The sequence below is a fragment of the Cladophialophora bantiana genome, assembly GCF_000835475.1.
Source record: "Cladophialophora bantiana CBS 173.52 unplaced genomic scaffold supercont1.7, whole genome shotgun sequence".
NCBI lineage: Eukaryota > Fungi > Ascomycota > Eurotiomycetes > Chaetothyriales > Herpotrichiellaceae > Cladophialophora > Cladophialophora bantiana.
The window spans coordinates 1,541,744-1,558,295 of record NW_015971581.1 but is presented as its reverse complement, the minus strand read 5'-3'; the positions used below and the strand labels follow the sequence as shown (position 1 = coordinate 1,558,295).

The 16,552-nt window shown below is 50.2% G+C and overlaps 5 protein-coding genes across 5 annotated transcripts; 2 read left to right on the top strand and 3 right to left on the bottom strand.

The window, feature by feature from the left end:
• Window positions 1-289: 289 nt before the first annotated feature.
• Z519_05560 (uncharacterized protein) lies at window positions 290-1,837 on the top strand (the record flags this gene model as incomplete). The annotated part of the gene is made up of 1 exon (XM_016763300.1): window positions 290-1,837. The coding sequence occupies one exon, from the start codon at window positions 290-292 to the stop codon at window positions 1,835-1,837; it is 1,548 nt and encodes a 515-aa protein (XP_016620913.1).
• Window positions 1,838-5,704: 3,867 nt separating this feature from the next.
• On the bottom strand, window positions 5,705-6,652 carry Z519_05559 (uncharacterized protein; the record flags this gene model as incomplete). Its single annotated transcript, XM_016763299.1, has 2 exons — window positions 5,705-6,460; window positions 6,515-6,652. 2 exons carry the CDS (start codon window positions 6,650-6,652, stop codon window positions 5,705-5,707), a joined length of 894 nt encoding a protein of 297 aa, XP_016620912.1.
• A 4,408-nt stretch (window positions 6,653-11,060) lies between these two features.
• On the top strand, window positions 11,061-11,957 carry Z519_05558 (uncharacterized protein; the record flags this gene model as incomplete). Its single annotated transcript, XM_016763298.1, has 1 exon — window positions 11,061-11,957. The coding sequence occupies one exon, from the start codon at window positions 11,061-11,063 to the stop codon at window positions 11,955-11,957; it is 897 nt and encodes a 298-aa protein (XP_016620911.1).
• Window positions 11,958-13,708: 1,751 nt separating this feature from the next.
• On the bottom strand, window positions 13,709-15,187 carry Z519_05557 (uncharacterized protein; the record flags this gene model as incomplete). Its single annotated transcript, XM_016763297.1, has 1 exon — window positions 13,709-15,187. The coding sequence occupies one exon, from the start codon at window positions 15,185-15,187 to the stop codon at window positions 13,709-13,711; it is 1,479 nt and encodes a 492-aa protein (XP_016620910.1).
• A 346-nt stretch (window positions 15,188-15,533) lies between these two features.
• Z519_05556 (uncharacterized protein) lies at window positions 15,534-16,008 on the bottom strand (the record flags this gene model as incomplete). The annotated part of the gene is made up of 2 exons (XM_016763296.1): window positions 15,534-15,758; window positions 15,901-16,008. 2 exons carry the CDS (start codon window positions 16,006-16,008, stop codon window positions 15,534-15,536), a joined length of 333 nt encoding a protein of 110 aa, XP_016620909.1.
• Between the last annotated feature and the right edge of the window lie 544 nt (window positions 16,009-16,552).

Sequence of the window (16,552 nt, the reverse complement as noted above, 5' to 3'; positions counted from 1 at the left end):
AAACTGCGAGGAAAATGATGCGTAGACGCGTGATTGGGGAGAATTTTGTGGGGGATTATTTTCGGGGACTTGGGCAAGAGATCTCTCATACAGTACTACTATTCCCCAAGTTCTAACTCCTACACAGATCTAGTTCCGACGATATAGGTATCGAGCGGTGCCTGCCTGTGTGCGATTTAGCATAACCCATTCTTTTACAAAATGCGGTAACATGGTTGTCTAGCCGGCTAGCTTTTTGCAAGAAATACTCCTCCCGTTAGATGTTTGATATCTATCCATCTCTCCCACAATGTCCCAATGGCTCCAAAGGCATCCCTCCGCAACTACCTTCCAGATCGGCCTTGCTGCAACACTGGGTGCAGTCGCGGCCACCACGGTCATCTTCACCACGGCCGCGATCCACCGCCGTCGGGCCACCGAAGAACTTAAAGCCTCTATCCCCGAGCTTTCACGCAACCACCACACCCTGCAGCTCACCGAGTACGGCGGGGCCAGTCGCCCCACGATCACCAACAAGGAAGACACGCGCGCAGCGTTGATCGCGGCGAGAGCGAGGAAGGGAGACTACGATGAGGAGCTGATACTCGAGCAGTTGGCAAGGAACAGGGTGTTTTTGAAAGACGAGGGTTTGGCGAAGCTACGGAGCGCTTTTGTCGTCGTCGTGGGACTGGGTGGTGTGGGAAGCCACTGTGTCGAAGCGCTCGCTAGGAGTGGTGTCTCTCGCCTACGGGTTGTGGATTTCGACCAGGTCACGTTGAGCAGTCTCAATCGGCACGCTCTTGCTACCCTGGCGGACGTGGGGACCCCAAAGGTCAACTGCGTCAGGAAGAGGTTGGAGCAGATCTGCCCCTGGGTCCGGATCGATGAGCGGAATGAACTGCTAGGGTCACAGTCGGTCGAGTGGCTACTGGGAAAGTGGGATTTTGAACTCAGGGAAGGGGAAGACGATAAAGAGGTGGATTGGGTGGTCGATGCTATTGACAATATTGACACCAAGGTCGAGTTATTGAAGTATTGCGCGCTGAGAGGCATTAAAGTCATCAGTGCCATGGGTGCAGGGTGCAAGAGTGATCCTACCAGGATACAGGTAGGAGATATCTCAGCGAGCGTCGAAGATCCTTTGTCGAAGGCAACGCGGCGGCGGCTGCGGGTCATGGGCATCACCAGTGGGATTCCCGTGGTCTTCTCAACGGAGAAGCCTGGTGAGGGTAAGGCTGAGTTGCTTCCCATTACGGACGAAGAATTCCAGAAGGGTCATGTCGACAAACTGGGTGTGCTGCCCGAATTCAGAGTCAGGATCTTGCCGGTCCTTGGAACGATGCCGGCCGTCTTCGGATTTACGGTGGCCAACCACATCATTTGCAGTGTTGCTGGGTATCCAATGGACTACCGAACAGGCGATAGAGGGAGAGAGAAGCTATACGACGCCATGCTATCAGCCTTGCAGAGCGTTGAAGAACGACTCGTCCGGTCAACCAATGGGCAAGATACCATCGGTCTCCGGATCCCAGTGAGTCGAGACGATGTCGCTTACCTCGTGGAAGAAGTCTTCCGTGGCAAAAGTGTCATCAGCGGGCTGGGCACCAGGCTTGCTCTGATCAGATGGCAGAAGCCTGCGGGAGGATTCAAAGTCGACCCTGAGTACGAGAAGGAGGGACAGATAATGATCAAGCTGCCCTTGACCGACTTGGTGCTCGTGACCAAGGAGGAGGCACAGCGACACGAGAAGTTGGTCCTGAACGGGGACATGCAACCTGAAGCCCTGTACGACCCCGGTATCCTAGCGCAAGTCAAGAAGCGCCTTGATGACGAAAGAGCATATGAGAGGTACAGGTAGGAAAGCAAACCGCCAAATCCGCCATGCTTTTGCTTCGAACACACTCGACCAACGGAACAGTTGTGCGGCCTGCAACGAGGTAGATAGTTAAGCCTCCTCTTTCGAGCTCTCGGCTGCAGTTATCGATCGCTCCGTCGGAAATCTTCGACACGCGACGCGGCTTTCCACTTGCGGACCACAGCACTGCCGGTTAGTGATGCCGAAACTCCACCTGCTCCGCTCATGTGCGATGGCTTGCTATGCTCCAGCTTCGTCCTTCTGAAACCCGGGCTCGACCAGCCTCTCCCCTGGCGGTGGAGGACTCTTAGCGGGAAGCGAGAATTGATCATTCTGGACCTGCCCTTCATCACCTCTGTGCAGGCCTTGAGGAGACCTGGAAATATTCGCCATCCCATGCTTCAAGAGAGCCGGACCACATCCGTGAGCGGACGTGCCCATTTGATATCGACGGGACCTCGGCTTGGTCCTCAGCTTTGATCAGGCTAGTGGACCGTTATATAGATAAGCTGGCGATTGGTTGAAACGTGCTGGTGGCAGGGTGGCTGTGGAGGCTGTGTAGGCTGGATTCAAGAGTCTGAAGAAGAGGGATGTTTCACGTTGATGTGACTGGTAGACAGCTTGGCAATATATGCACCTAGGGATATAGCCAACCTCATCGCCAACGACTTCGATGCGAAGATAGACTAATATTTGAATTTGTATCGAAGGATATCTGCCTAGATTGCTCGAGAACGAAAAGCCTAATTGCTATATACGGCTTGAACCTTGAGAGGGAGCGAAGGCCGCTTTGACCTGAGCTCTAAGTAAGCCTTTAGTCAAAACATCACTGAGCGCTTAGGGAGCCTCCCTAAACACTCCCCGAGGAGGATACCGGAGGCCAAATTAGGCCTGGTAGTATGACACGAAAATTAAGATGCCTACCATTTCCCACTTCCCCAGTTACACGTGCCTTCCAAACGACGAGGTGTAGTCATTAAGTAACTTCGCACCATCGGCCCCCCTCTTCGTTTCATCTTCAGGTCCGACCTCTTCAAGGAAGTACTGAGAACTGCGAGCCTGGGGAGGTACAAGGTCAGGAGCAAGTATGCTTAACTTTGGCAAGGCAAGAGTGCCAGCAAGAAGTCCGAATGACACCTATGCTCTGTGGATCAGAGATGCGATAGGTGGACGATTATGCGGAGTGAACGAGACCCACGATCTGAAAACACGAGACGAGTCACAGTCTGGGAGATATTCCTCGTACTCGGTACGTCGTCACAGGATCTAACCTTTAACCTACCAAGTACTTTCGAGATGCAGGAAAAACCCAAGACCACCTCCAAGACTAACTCGAATAAGTTAGGTTAAGCGACCCCTGCACCAGGCAGGTGCCAACCAGCCCAATCGGTGTCGTGGTATCAGGGGCGGAGGCAACTCATTACAGTGCAGCTGGACGACCTTTGCGTAACCCTGGAATTTACGGAAGATTATTTCGGCATGAAGAATAACGTATTAAGCACATTAGACCGGCGAATTTGCGCATGGTCTACTCTGCTAGCACTTTGCAAATCCTTGAAACCATATTCAACGTTGGTTCTTTATCAGAAGATAATTAATACCACATCAACAGCAGCCATGAGCTCCCGGTCGACTTCCCAAAGATCAAGGACCTGGCTCCGGGACGGTTTCATGATCACCAACGACACCAGCATGATCAATTTTGAGTTGATAAGGTCGATAATCTCCTCAGCCAAATATACCGAAATAGTGAGGACGGATGTTTTATATCCTTTGGTTCTTCTGACGCCTACACCACTGAGCCGGGAATCAGAATCTCAAATCGGTTTTCTCCTCGTTGACGTGCCTACCCGGGGCGGACGCTCAATTACAGTCTTACACGTGGAGAGGGGGTGGCAGAATAACGGCCTCGAAGAGTGGTTGGAAGCCTGCGCAAGGGAACTGGAGGGAGAATAAATGGTTTCTCACATACATGCACGGTAAGTCCAACGCCTTTCCGCATAGAAGAGATGAATTCATAAGTCAGGGAAGCAGGGAGTTTTAAGCATGGCCATTACGGGCTGAGCAAGGCTAAGGTCTGCTAACCCAGCTGATATTCGGATTGATTCCGAAAGCGACAGCTACCCCTACAATACCCTGTAGCGCCACCGATTCAGCTGACCAAATGATAGGGAGCGAGGCACACAACATTGAACAAATTGGTTAAGATTTGTTTTGCCGGTTGTCGTAGTGCCCAGGGCTGGCACTATTGGGGTCTGAGGGTGACTCAGTCCTCAGCCTTACACCGGAATTAGCGACTGATATTGCTTGGGAAAGTCCTCGACAAGTTCATACTCTAGAAATGCCGATATGTCATGCATGAAGTTGAGGCTATGGGCAAAGTGAAGGTCTTCTCCGGAGCCAGGGCCCACGCGTCCGAGACGACACCTCGTCATGGCCAAAGTTATTGAAGGTTGATGTTGGATACCCGATCTTGGCGTTGAAGTTGCACCAAGCTGGAATGCGTGACTATGCTCTTAAGCACCCTTGCGAGAGGACAATAATGTCCAAGCTAGCGCAAACCAGGAAATAAGGGATAGAAGGATGCATATGAGCAGGTATACCGTTTGAGGTCACACCCTAGGTAGCAGTAGGGAGAAATCCAACCCGGTACACGGCGATGTTAGCCTGGCGTCGCGTGATCTCATTCATAGGTCCTTTTACGTCTATATTTTCCCTCTCATATTCCGATCACTGTCTTTCATCTCATGCTACGGCATGGCAAGGAATGTGCTCTTTATTGTCGATCTGTTAACTTCAGACCTTGGTACCAGTTTGCAGTCTTAGAGGTCTCGTCTCTTGTTTCAAAAGCCCTTCACCTCTTTCAGCAATCGCGCTTCCTTACCGGCGCTGCTTTGGGTACTCTACCTCCCCACCTCCCTTCTGCAAAGCGTCGCTGTGCTCATCAACTCCCATTTTCTGCTCTATCAGCATGGTAGAGGACGGCGGCCGCTCATCAGAAGCAGTTTTGGAAGTTGGCTGCACGAGGCATCACTGCTACTGTACTCGAAATGCACTTCCTCAATCACTTCAACCAGAGTATGTCTTGCATGCATAATTACTACACAGCTTTCACTCAACTTCTCCTCTGGTGATGATGTTGAACTAGCAACTGTTCACGAATCATATGGAATGGTCTGTCTCTGTGTGCCATCTGAAAACGTTGCTTGCGGTGTATAGACAAAATTGGCCTGTGAACAGAACAGATCTCCTCAATCCTGCCACTAATTCCAGATTGTTATACCACCGGCGATTCTTGTTCAGGAAAGACGACAGATCGCCGGATTGGTGTTCCTGTAGCGGGATCAACAAGAGAATCGTCCATGGACGGAGTCACCGTCTTGCGGCCAAGAGTACTGATCGGAGTGAAGCGGAAAGTGTGGGGGATATATGAAGGAGCACTGGTGTGAAACCTAGAATTACAATCGTGCCTGAAGAAATGTTCAACCACCATACAAAAGTCGTTCAGTAGAACCTGATGCGAGACATGGAAGGCGATAAAGTGACAATGAGTTTTAAACAGCTTTTGGGCGACACGATCGGGTCTCTGAACATTATGGGCTTGTCGGAACTGTCACGTCTCGGCAGTGGATGACAGGGGCATGTCCTGAATGTTCAAACTATCCCTAAATCGTATGTTTGGAGTGGATGATTTCGAAAAGAATGGCTTTTATCTCCGTGGTTTAAGGCGGTGACGACAAAATTGTCCTGAAGTTTGTCAGTATCACTGTCGTCAGGTTTGTCCATTAGGGTCACTTCAGAGCCTTATATTATTCATTCAAAGATCCTTGAATGTGCAGTCTTCGACATCGTAGTTGCTAACCATGATGATTAAAAGAGCGATATTTCGACATTTCGAGCTTGTGCAAGTTGCTTTGCTGTTCTATCGTTGTCCTCCCAGAGCTTGTGGATCAGGTCCAACGGAGCGCGGTAATACTTGATCATGATACCATCGTACGTGAAACATTTAGTCCAAATCTTGTCGATAAGCGTCTTCTGTGCTTCGCTCAGCCATCGGGCTTGGGATGCAGCGATGAAAAGAGGGAACAGAAGAGTATTCCAGACATATTCGTAGCTTTCCTGGCTTGCCTCACTGCCAATTACCTCGAAGGTGCTGATAATATCTTGGATCAACACGCCCGTCGATATATAGCCTTTCGTAGTGTGATGCGGATGCATCAACTTGGCAGTATTTGAACGACGTTGTGCTTGATATTCCCTTGCAGAGATGATACCGGCAAGGCGCGTCGCATTCCACATTCGCTGTTGAGCAAGCGTCGAGACTTCGACATATGTCCACGCCCAAAGTTGGTCCTCGATGTCAGGATCCTCGATCATGGAAAGCAGGTCAAGCAAGGTGTAAGGAATACCACTGATAGATTCGATTCCACGTTTGAAGCGGCAAAAATTATACCATATGCAAGGCGATGGGGTTCGTCTACCAATTGTGTGAGTCGGAAGGTCGAAGATACCAAGGACCGTAAGAACCTCAGATGCAAAGCCGCCGGGATTGACGAGCCAGCCTCCACTTCGAAGTAGGGAGAATGCGCCGTTGAGGTGAACAGTCCAAGACGAACGCGAAACCATCTATTCCAGGGATTATCATTACCGCCAGACGTCACGGGACTGAAACCGGCTTACCGTAGTGTAACATAGGAGGAGGCCGGCAGCTAAAGTTGGGTCTTGCCGCATTTTGATAGGGTCACAGATATCCTGGCGGTAGGATTCTATGCTCTTGGCATAGTACTCTTCATACCTCCGTTCGCCTTCCGGGTGCATGATCAATTGGTACGTAAGGCAACTGGTGAGCAATGATTTCGACTCTATACAACATGGCATCACCCTAGAGATAAACAAGTTATACGGTTCGATCCCCGAACCTAGGGTACAATAGCCCCACTCTGTGACTAAGCCCAGTAGTTAGTCAAAGGCATTGAAGTTTCCAAAATGTACTTGAAACCTACAATCCCGCATCAGACTCGTTTCCAGTTGATTGTTGAAGATGATTGGTAGTGAGCTTGTCCAGGGAGCTCTCACTATCGTGGGGTGGACAAATTCTCCGTAGTAGAGCCGATGCGAAGACATGGGTTGGTAGACACTCTTGACAACCTCATCCTCTCTCACACTCAAGTGGTTGCTCCCTCGCTCCCATCTCAACCGGAGGTCATAACCGCCACAAGGGAGCAGTAATTGAGTGCAGGGGCCGCAACGTGGACGCTTCTCGTCACATTTCTTTCGACGAGCTTTGCAAGTCCAGCAGCCTCGACGTGAGCGCGTATTGCTTATCCGGATATTTTGATTGGCATGAAAACCGTCTCCCATCCTTGCTATTGGGATCTGAAAACAGCAAATAAAAGGTCTCTCGGCACAGGCGAGCGACGTGATATCCACACTAAGTGTGCCGCGACTGCAGATGCCGCAACGTTAGCCCAGTACTGAGTAGCGGTAGGGTCAATCTTATTGCTTACTGCACCGGCACGGTTTCTTCTCTATAATTGATCAAGGCATAAGTGCAACGAACTCGTATGGACAAAGTCATCAGCGGGAAGTGTGTGTGAAGCTTGGAGAGAGGACCCCTTTTCTTCCTCCTCTGGCCCAAAGCTACTCGTCGAACCCTGGCTAGATCATTTCAGGCTAGTGGGTCACCTGCAGGGCCCCCTTTGTCCCAGGCAGCAGTGCGAACTAGCAGCCAACCCAAGTTGGGCATATAAAAAGCAGCATTAAATGTCTTCGAGATTAATTAGCACCTGCGCAACAATGGGCAATCACGTGCTTGCTACTTGAGGCTGCTGGGGTTTTTCTAATCCTCCTGTTGCCGTGACTTCCTCCTGGTTTGTGGTTGCTGCCTGCTATGCCTCGTTCTCTAGCACTCCAGTGTTGACAAATCCAAAGCTACGCAATACTGAACTTGGCCTCTCTTTTTCTTTTTGCAACACTCTCGTCCTCTCGCCAAGTAATCATTATGGCTAGAGGTCCTGATGTCGTCTATGCGGACAATTCTGACATTCTTTGCCTGCTCTTCTCGGCCTTGGTCTGGATGATCTCACTTCATATCCTTTGTGACGTAGAATCTATCTTATTTCTGGACCAATGCATAAATTCTATTCGTTGGATCGAGCAACACATTCTCGTGCGGGCGCCTTTGCGGAAGATGTATCATCCAAGCGTGCTTACTCGCCTTCGAAGGGCTCCTGATTGTCGTCGCTGTTCTCGCTAAGTCTGGTCTGCTATGGAAGCGGAATTGAGAGGTGAAGAGACGCAGCAGCAGTTGATCGAGCTGAACAGCGAATCGAATCTGACGTAGACAGCTCGACGGAAGAACCGGATGAGAAAGCTCTCGAAGGACAGCGTATCGGAGATCGACGTGGATGGCAATATCCTGTGTTTTTCAAGTTTTCCATCCATTTATGTACCCTCGTTGTGGGGAAAATTGGGCTGTTCTTGTTGGCTCAATTGTCTGTAACATTCCAAAAAGATTTGCGACCATCGCTGAATCCTTGAGCTTAAGTGACGAAGGTCCGTTAATAACTTAATTGATTGATAGGAGAGAGAAGAGGAATCTATCTAGTGGCAGAGACCTTTGTGGGCGGAGGATTCTGCTGCGCAAATATGAGATCGGGAAGCCTACCATAGAGGGTTAGGCCTAGGCCAACAAGCTGTTTTCGGTGGCCTGGGCGGATCTGTTACGTATGAGTTGACGTCCCCCTTGGAAGCGTTAGGCGTTTAGGAGCCTGGATTAAAACTGTTGAATGTGGTGGTGAAACTGCCAAAGATGATGGTTATCGAATGTAGGGTAGATCTTGAAGAGATGGCCTTGCCAATTGCGATCACGGCAAGCGTCTAGTCATATTTATCAGCATATTTGAAAATGCGCAGGTAGTGGTTCATGCTGTCTTCGGGCTCCTGCTCCTGGGAGCCATCGCGGCTCAATGCTAATTTCCCAGTCATTTGGGCGAAGCAACTATAGCCTTTAGATGCCAATCGCACCTGTTCCTTGGAGAAGTGCTGAATCGTCAAGGCAGATTTGATGGCGTGATTATCTTCGGAAGAGGGGGAGGAAGAAACTTACTTCCAGGACTATAACGATTGGTTCGATCGTATTCTGGTTCGTTCATTCTGAGGTACAGTCGAATAGGTTTCCGAGAGGGAGGGCGAGCCTAGGGCAGCCTGCCTTAAGATACAACTACTTTTGGTCCCGATATGTGAATTGCCGCAAGTGATCGAAAGCAGACTCATGATGGAGGGATCCGCCATGGCACATAGCATCAGACCTTTAGTGGAAAGCCAAAATAGAGGGTAAACCTATTTTGGTAAGTCGTTACGACCCTGGCAAACTTTGTTGAAACAGGCAGTGTGGTTGTACCAAAAGCCGTAGCCGCCGCTCACTTAATATGGTACATTGTGATAGGTCCTTTTTAGGCTTCTCTAGTCCAGATTAAAACACTCTCTTTTAACACCTTTTGGTAGACGGATACATGTCTTGGCCCTTTGAGTAGCCTGGGCAAAAATGAAAGAGGGGAGAGTTTTTCGAAGCTTCATTCTCCCACAGGAACAATAAAATTAATCCTAAGCCTGTGCAATTATAGTTTATGTACTGTATATTCAAAACTGAGCGAGGAAGCCCTAACGAACTGGCCAGCTCTCATTCCCAACAAAAGTGTTTTCTGCGAAGCCTGACAATCTTTCTTGGTACGATCAATGATCGATCCATATGCCCTCTGAGCAAGAAAGAGGTTTGGGTTGATTAGCACCCAAAGCTGAACAAGGATTGGCGTCAATTGGAAAATTCTTTGAGGAGCTCATGGGGTTGACGGGATGTGACTCTTCGCGTCGTGGTTGGCTTTGAGTAACACCATCACTCGCTGGAGGCCGAAGGTGATTTATACTGAGGGTTTATGTGCGAGCTAAAGAGGGGAGTCATCTAAGTCCTCCGAGAGGTGAACCCAGATTGGGAGTGTTTCATATTCAACGTTTGGGAGGGACCTGGCGAGGATTGCTAGAGAACAATCCAATACACGTCCCCTCTGCACCTACTCGGGCAAGAAAAACTTTCAAGAGGGATACATATCGGTGATACAGGGCTCAAAATTGACCTTTTCAGTGGACTCACAATTCCGATGGGCCATAGAAGCTATGGTCTGAAAGACTTTGAAGAGGAGCGTCTGAGCTACCCTGTCAATGAGTGACTCGAAACCAGATTACTCCAGGGGCATTTTTATAAGTTCTACCTCGTACTTTGGGAAGGACCCCTTTTGGCTGGCCTGGTTGAGCCATCTGAGGACAGATCCATTCTACTTTGTCATACATAGCGCCCCTGAATACAAACTGTACTTGGCATAGGAGCACTCTCACTGCCCTTTCGGATTCTTCCTCTGTCGCCCCACAATACGTTCAGCTTCTGAGTGGAGTCTTCATTGTGCAGGGATCGTGTAACTCTACTTGATCAGGTTAATACACATTGACAACGGGGCTTAAATTATACCGAGGGGGGCTAGCTCCTTATTTGGTAGGTAGACACGACTAAGGTCAATGAGAGACTTCTGCAGCCAACATTCAAAAATAGAGCTTCTATGTATCGGCAGCTAGAGTTACCTTCCTCCTCGTAGTTGAAAGGAACCACTTGGTCTGTTTCGGGATGTGGCTGAGAGATGGACGCTAGCAACGAGGGAAGATGGGTAGAATTGAAGCAAGGCCGAGTTGGAAGAAGACATTTTCACATGTTCAGCCCTTAGTGGTCAACCCTCATCTATCCCCCTCTGTGTGCCACGCCCTCAGCGTGCATCTCACAGCCCAGGGAGGCTTTTAGTGACTGCATGGTGCCGATGACCACCTCGTCATGGATTTTAAGCTGCCTGAAGCCACTAGAGTCTAGTAGGAGCTGGACTCAATGGACATCGAGTCACAACGACCGTTCAGCGCCCATGCAATGCTCACCAACCACCCTAGTGCACCGCGAGGGGGCAGGATTAAGGAGGTTACCCCACGGCCGCCCGCGGACTCCGTCTCTACGCAGGCCCTGCTGATAGCCGAACGATTTACAACCAAGACCTTCTGGCGTGCTCACTTCCTCTTTCATTATTTCCACCAATTCTAGAGTATCTTGTATAAGATAATATCTCTCCATCAGCAAAATAGTTCAGACATCTTTTGGTCCATTAGTTGGACCGCCCTTTCATTCCACCTCCCTATGGCGAGTGATGATCAAGGCCTAAACTCTTGGAATCCAAATGATCAGTTCGACACTGGAGCAAGCTTTGCTAGTTTATTCTCCAAATATACCGGCACTGATACTCAGGGTTGGGCTTCCTACATTGCTACGACCACCCAGTCCCAGCCTTCGTCAACATTCTCTATCTCCAGCGCGACCTCAACAGTGCCTGTTACCATCCTCACTACGATTAACGACGATGGTGCCCCCGTCACTTCGACGTATTCGCTCGGTCCTGCCGTAGGTACGGCAAGAAGCGATTCAGTCAATCACGAAAGTCCAGGCTCAACCAGTGTCACGTCCGCCAGAATAAAAGCTGCAATAGGTATTGGAGCTGTGATTGGGGTACTTGCTATTGCCACCCTCGTTTTTTTCTGTCTGAGAAATACAAGGAGGAATGAAGAATCCGCCACTGGCAATGAGAAGTTAAGGAGCAAATGGAGTAACCATTTTCGAAACTTCACCTTCGACAACGAAATGCTCCTGTCCGAACAAGATACTGTCCGCACGAGACGCAACGAGCGAAGCGTTATTGGTAGCATACGCCACACAAATGCCGACATCAGCAGCCCGCGCCGCAACGTCTGGGGAGGCCCAGTTGGCCAATCTCCAAACACCATAGAGGTTCCGCTGCCGATATTGATCGATACCAGCGGCCAAGGTACACTAGATAGGTCGGTCTCCGTTCGAACGCATGCCACACTGCCTCCGCCCTATCAAGCGGCTGCTACTACTGCTACCGCCGACTTAGCAGATTCGCCTATTAGCCCCGCCTCAACGCATCGCCAGACTTTTTTTGACTCCCGGTCCAACAGCCCCATCTACGAACGAGTCAGTGCTGACGAAAACCCTTTTAGCGACAACCACCGCCATTGAGCGTAATAACTCTCACCTTAGATGGCAATCCTTTCGCATAGGGAAAATACCATACTGGATCGTTACTTCATTATCAGTCGGACGGCTACGCTGGCAATGGGATATTTTTTGGTTTAGACATTTCAGGGGAACTTCTTTGTTAAATATAAGGAATGTAGAGAATGAATTTTGCGGTTTTGCTAATGGTTAAAAGTACGCACTCAGGTGGGCAACAGCAGGAGCCAGCGACATGTGCAGATTTCTTATTGAGGATGGTGCAGACGTTGACGAGATTGCTCCGGAGTCTGGATTTAGACAGGAGTTCACATTAGTTCACACAGGGGTGGAAGACTGTAAGAACCTCCCAAAGATTACTCTATTTCAGGCCGAAAATATGTGTGGTACATGGCCTCCTCGAGCCTCATACTTTCGTCTCCTTCTAAATGCTGGAGCAGATCAAACTGAGGCGCTCTGCAAGAACATAGGCTAGTCGAACTTTGAATATCGATGTAATCATAACCGGGACATCGACTCCAGTAAGGTTCCCCCGTGCCTCTGTGAAATTGAAGCAAACTAATAGGGTTCAGGATTTTCCCGAGCCAATACTGAACAATCCCTTATAATTCATTGGCCTTGAAACTAAGGACAGACGGGGTTGCACAATGTTACTTTCTTTTGCCTCCGAGTGGTCCAAATTCCCTGACTCCGTATCTTTATTTCGCCTTTTCCTTACGAAGGGCGCCGATATCAACGCTTGAGACAGGAATAGGAAAACTGTCTTCAACTCACTCTTGAATGTTCGCGAAGTGGAGAGGAATATGGACTCTGTCAACGTATCATCCTCTTAATTGGGAGTGGTGCAGATGTCCATTCCGTTGGCCGAGCTGGCATTGAAATATCGAATTTTGCTTACAAAGGTCCTAAAGGGATGGATTTGGGCTCTCACGAAGGTGACCTGTGGGATGCAGCATTGCCAGAGTGCGTTACAACATACGACACATGCGCAATGGCCACCATCGACTACAGATATATAAATCGACTTGGTATGGGAAATATGTGCGCCGTCCGTTCGAAGAGCTCTGGAAAGGCCGGGAAGATGCTATTCCGTACTTCCACACTTCCACGAGCCGCCTATTTGGTGTCGGCGGAGCTCTTCGCCGCCTGGGCGCTGCCCCTTTGGAGGAGATAGCGAGCTCTGCCCCGGCGTGGAGGCGACGTCAAGTCAAAACCCAAACAGCCGCAAAGTACGTATGCAAGAAATGAGCTGGTCGGGGACCGATGATCGCTATGGAGGGGGACAACATTATTCAAGAAGACAGCGAGAGCAGCCACTTCGCCAATGACCGCTAGGATAGCTATTGCTCCGAAGAGGCTAATTTCTCTGAGGTTGGAGACTCCTAAGAACGCGAGCAAGGTCTCGGAAAGGAGGACATGGAGGTCGGCGTATGCAATGGTCACGATGAACCATGGTCAAGCACGGTACAGATCAGGGAGGTTGCAGACGAAGATCCTGCTGCGGAGACACTTTCAGACTCATCATCTGAGTACTACGACGCTGATGACGGGATATAAAGAACAAGATTCAGTCTTTGCTGGTTTGGAAATATCTCACTTGGATTGTGTGGCCATCTCTCGTTCAGACAGGCCATCGCAGTCGCTTGACTCTTCTATAGTAAAGGCGCTCCGATGTCCTCCCTCGTAGTGCCTATAAGGATTCGGAATAGGCAAGGGATCCGACAGAGCTTCAAACCTTGCCCAAGCGATAGACCTAACTAAACACGTCGACCGCGATAGGGCTGACATCGTCGACAACGATTATCCCTCTCCCAGAATCCCCGGGAATTGACGGACTTCCCAATTATAGGAAACCCAAGGATACGATCCACAAGCAATTGGTGCCTCACAATTACAAAGGCGTGGAAATCCCCCAAGCCTCTAGCATTCAACCCCATGGGGTCGTTATTATATTCATTGTTATATTCGGCGTAGTGGCTCACCCAGCTCCAAAACTGTTGGCGGAAATTCTCGTCATGTGCTTGACCAAAGCCAGCCCACTTGATGAGATGGCGACCTACACCGATGCGCACCAGCTGGCCTCTGCGCTCGTCGTGGGTCTGGAAGCCGAAACTGGCTCGCGCCAGGTCCCTCTCGTACTCGAGACACCAGTTCTCCATCCGTTCGAGTTTGAGACCTCTGCTGGCCTCGCTGTCGACTTGAGTTAGGCAATAGTCCAACCAGATGTGGTCGGCATTCTCGCAGGAGAGAATTGCCCCGTCGCGGCCGCCCGGGACGGGGAAAGAACCTCGGAAATCCATGCCAAAGGGGATATCTGAGACGGCGTACTCCTGGAGTTTCTCGATGAAGTGCCACAGCCGCATATTCTCACTCTTCGGAAGGGACGGTGGGAGTTTGACTGTGAGGGACTCGACATTGCGAACGCGGAAGAAGAGTTGTAGGATATGCGCTATGTTGGACGAACGGTAGTGGTTTTTGTCCTGATCTGGCTCCCCACCCTTCTGAGTTGCAAGCAGTATGCCATCCGCAAAGGCATGGCAAAAGGGGATGTTTTGATTCCATTGTCCCCAGCGGCCCCGTTCGCTCCACTCGCATTCTCGAAACTCGACCACGATCGGTGGCAGCGCCGTTGACTGGCGAGCCCAGGGGACCACTATATCCCAGGGACTCCCGGGCAATTTGTTGGGATCTCTCCACTGGGGGAGTAAAGCTGCCAGAAGCCTTTTGACCCGGTACCAGCAACGCATGAACTGTCCTCGGTCGTGGATATCAGGGGCGCCGATCACGATGCGAATCTGGCCGAACTGGTCGATGGGCATGGTGTCAAGTAAATCGGTATCCGGATGGACCGAGCTGACGTCGATTGTATTGTTAGCATTACCGTTCTCACCACCACTCCAAGGGCAGCCGTCTCTATCGAGGATGGGGATTCTGGAATCGGCCTCTGCCGGGTCGATATGGAAGAATAAGACGAATTTTCGGCGGTAGTGAGGAAGCGATTCTGCGTAGATTCGCTTACTGGCGCGGAGGAGCACGGTGCTTCTCTGGTGCACGCATTCGGCGTAGATGAGGTTTCTGATCTCGGGCGGCAGCATGCCAAAAACTCCAAAGGGAGAGGGCGGCGCCGATGCACTGTGGGCAAGAGCTTGCCGCTGCATGATGGGAGCTGGCAGTTCCGACTGGTCGATGGAATGATGGAGCTTGGGTTTCTTGAGGATGGGTAGGGCACATTCCATGGTGAATGGAAAATAGCTGTAGAAGAAACAATCTATATAATCAGTGAAATTTGTAGCTCTGGCGTTGAAATGGGCTCTCGCTACTGTGAGCAGGAGAAATGTGTTCATATATAGAGGATAGGCAAGGCTGTGGCTGAGCTGGAGGTCCTTGGAGGTCCTCAAAGCTCGGCTTCTGAGATGCGCCAAGACATCCACTACCAAACCGTAGGAACCAAAAAGTCAGAGTGGACAAGGTGGGCCTCGATCCAGTAAATTGTTTATATTGTGTCATGGCTTTAAGAAAGTTACCTATGTGGGCTAGGCTTCTGTCCAGAGCACTTGAGCCTGCCTCAATAAGTTAGACCTTTCAGGGCCCAAGCTCGCTCTCATAGTGAATCGTCGCGAACCCCGTCCGTCGGGGCGTGATGAACTCTCTCAGCTTCTTGTGCGCGGCGCATCCTTTGTCGTAATATTCGACATCCTCTCGCGACTTGAAGGTCGTGACGGCCACCAATGTGTAGCCCTGACTTCGCTCCTCGGAAGAGTTGAGGACCCGCGTAGCCTCGTTGGAGAGGATGTATGGTTTTCCATCCTAGATAACATAGTTTAGACATTGTTGGAAACGTACTAGGGGTCAGAACCAGGAAATCAGGTTGGCGGGAAATCCATTAATCTAATCCACTGGAAGACAGACACACACAGAAGGAGGGAGCCATGCGGACAACAAAACTTACTTTCTGTGCACTGGTTCGCATGACTTGGTATTCTGCGAGGATGGCATCGATGTCTTCCTCCTTGGGGACCTTGAAGAGGGTTATCCTCTTAACGCATTTCGATGACATGATGGTGACTGCAAGGATCTTTTCCTTGTTCGCGGGATGGAGTGAGATGTAAAAATCCAGCAGAGAGTGAGTATAATATGTACATATAGTACAAAAGCCAGTGGTGCGACCAGGTCGCTGGGGCTGTTATATGCGCGTTTCAAAGCAGCTCCCGATGGGCGGAATTCTCCCCGCATCAAAGTTTCCCATCGGATGAGGGCGTATTACGTGGCTTGATGGAGACGAGAGGATGGGAGTCGATTACATAAGGAGACCAAAGCCAACTTCTATTTCTGCACGAATGCACGACCGTAGCAGATTTCTTACCTGTCTCGCCTTGTCGCTTATAAGTGTGGAACCTCCAATATCAACAGCGACGCACAAAGGGGCTTTCCCACTTTGAAATCTCCAACTCGACCTACAATCGGGGGCAAACCAAGTTTCCCGACCATGAAATAAGCGATTGGTGAGGAACTTCAACGCGCCGCCATGGTATCGTTTTCTCCCATATGATGTAAGAAATAATGTCGTACCATCCGGCGAGCGGTGCCATGGTCCTAGTCTG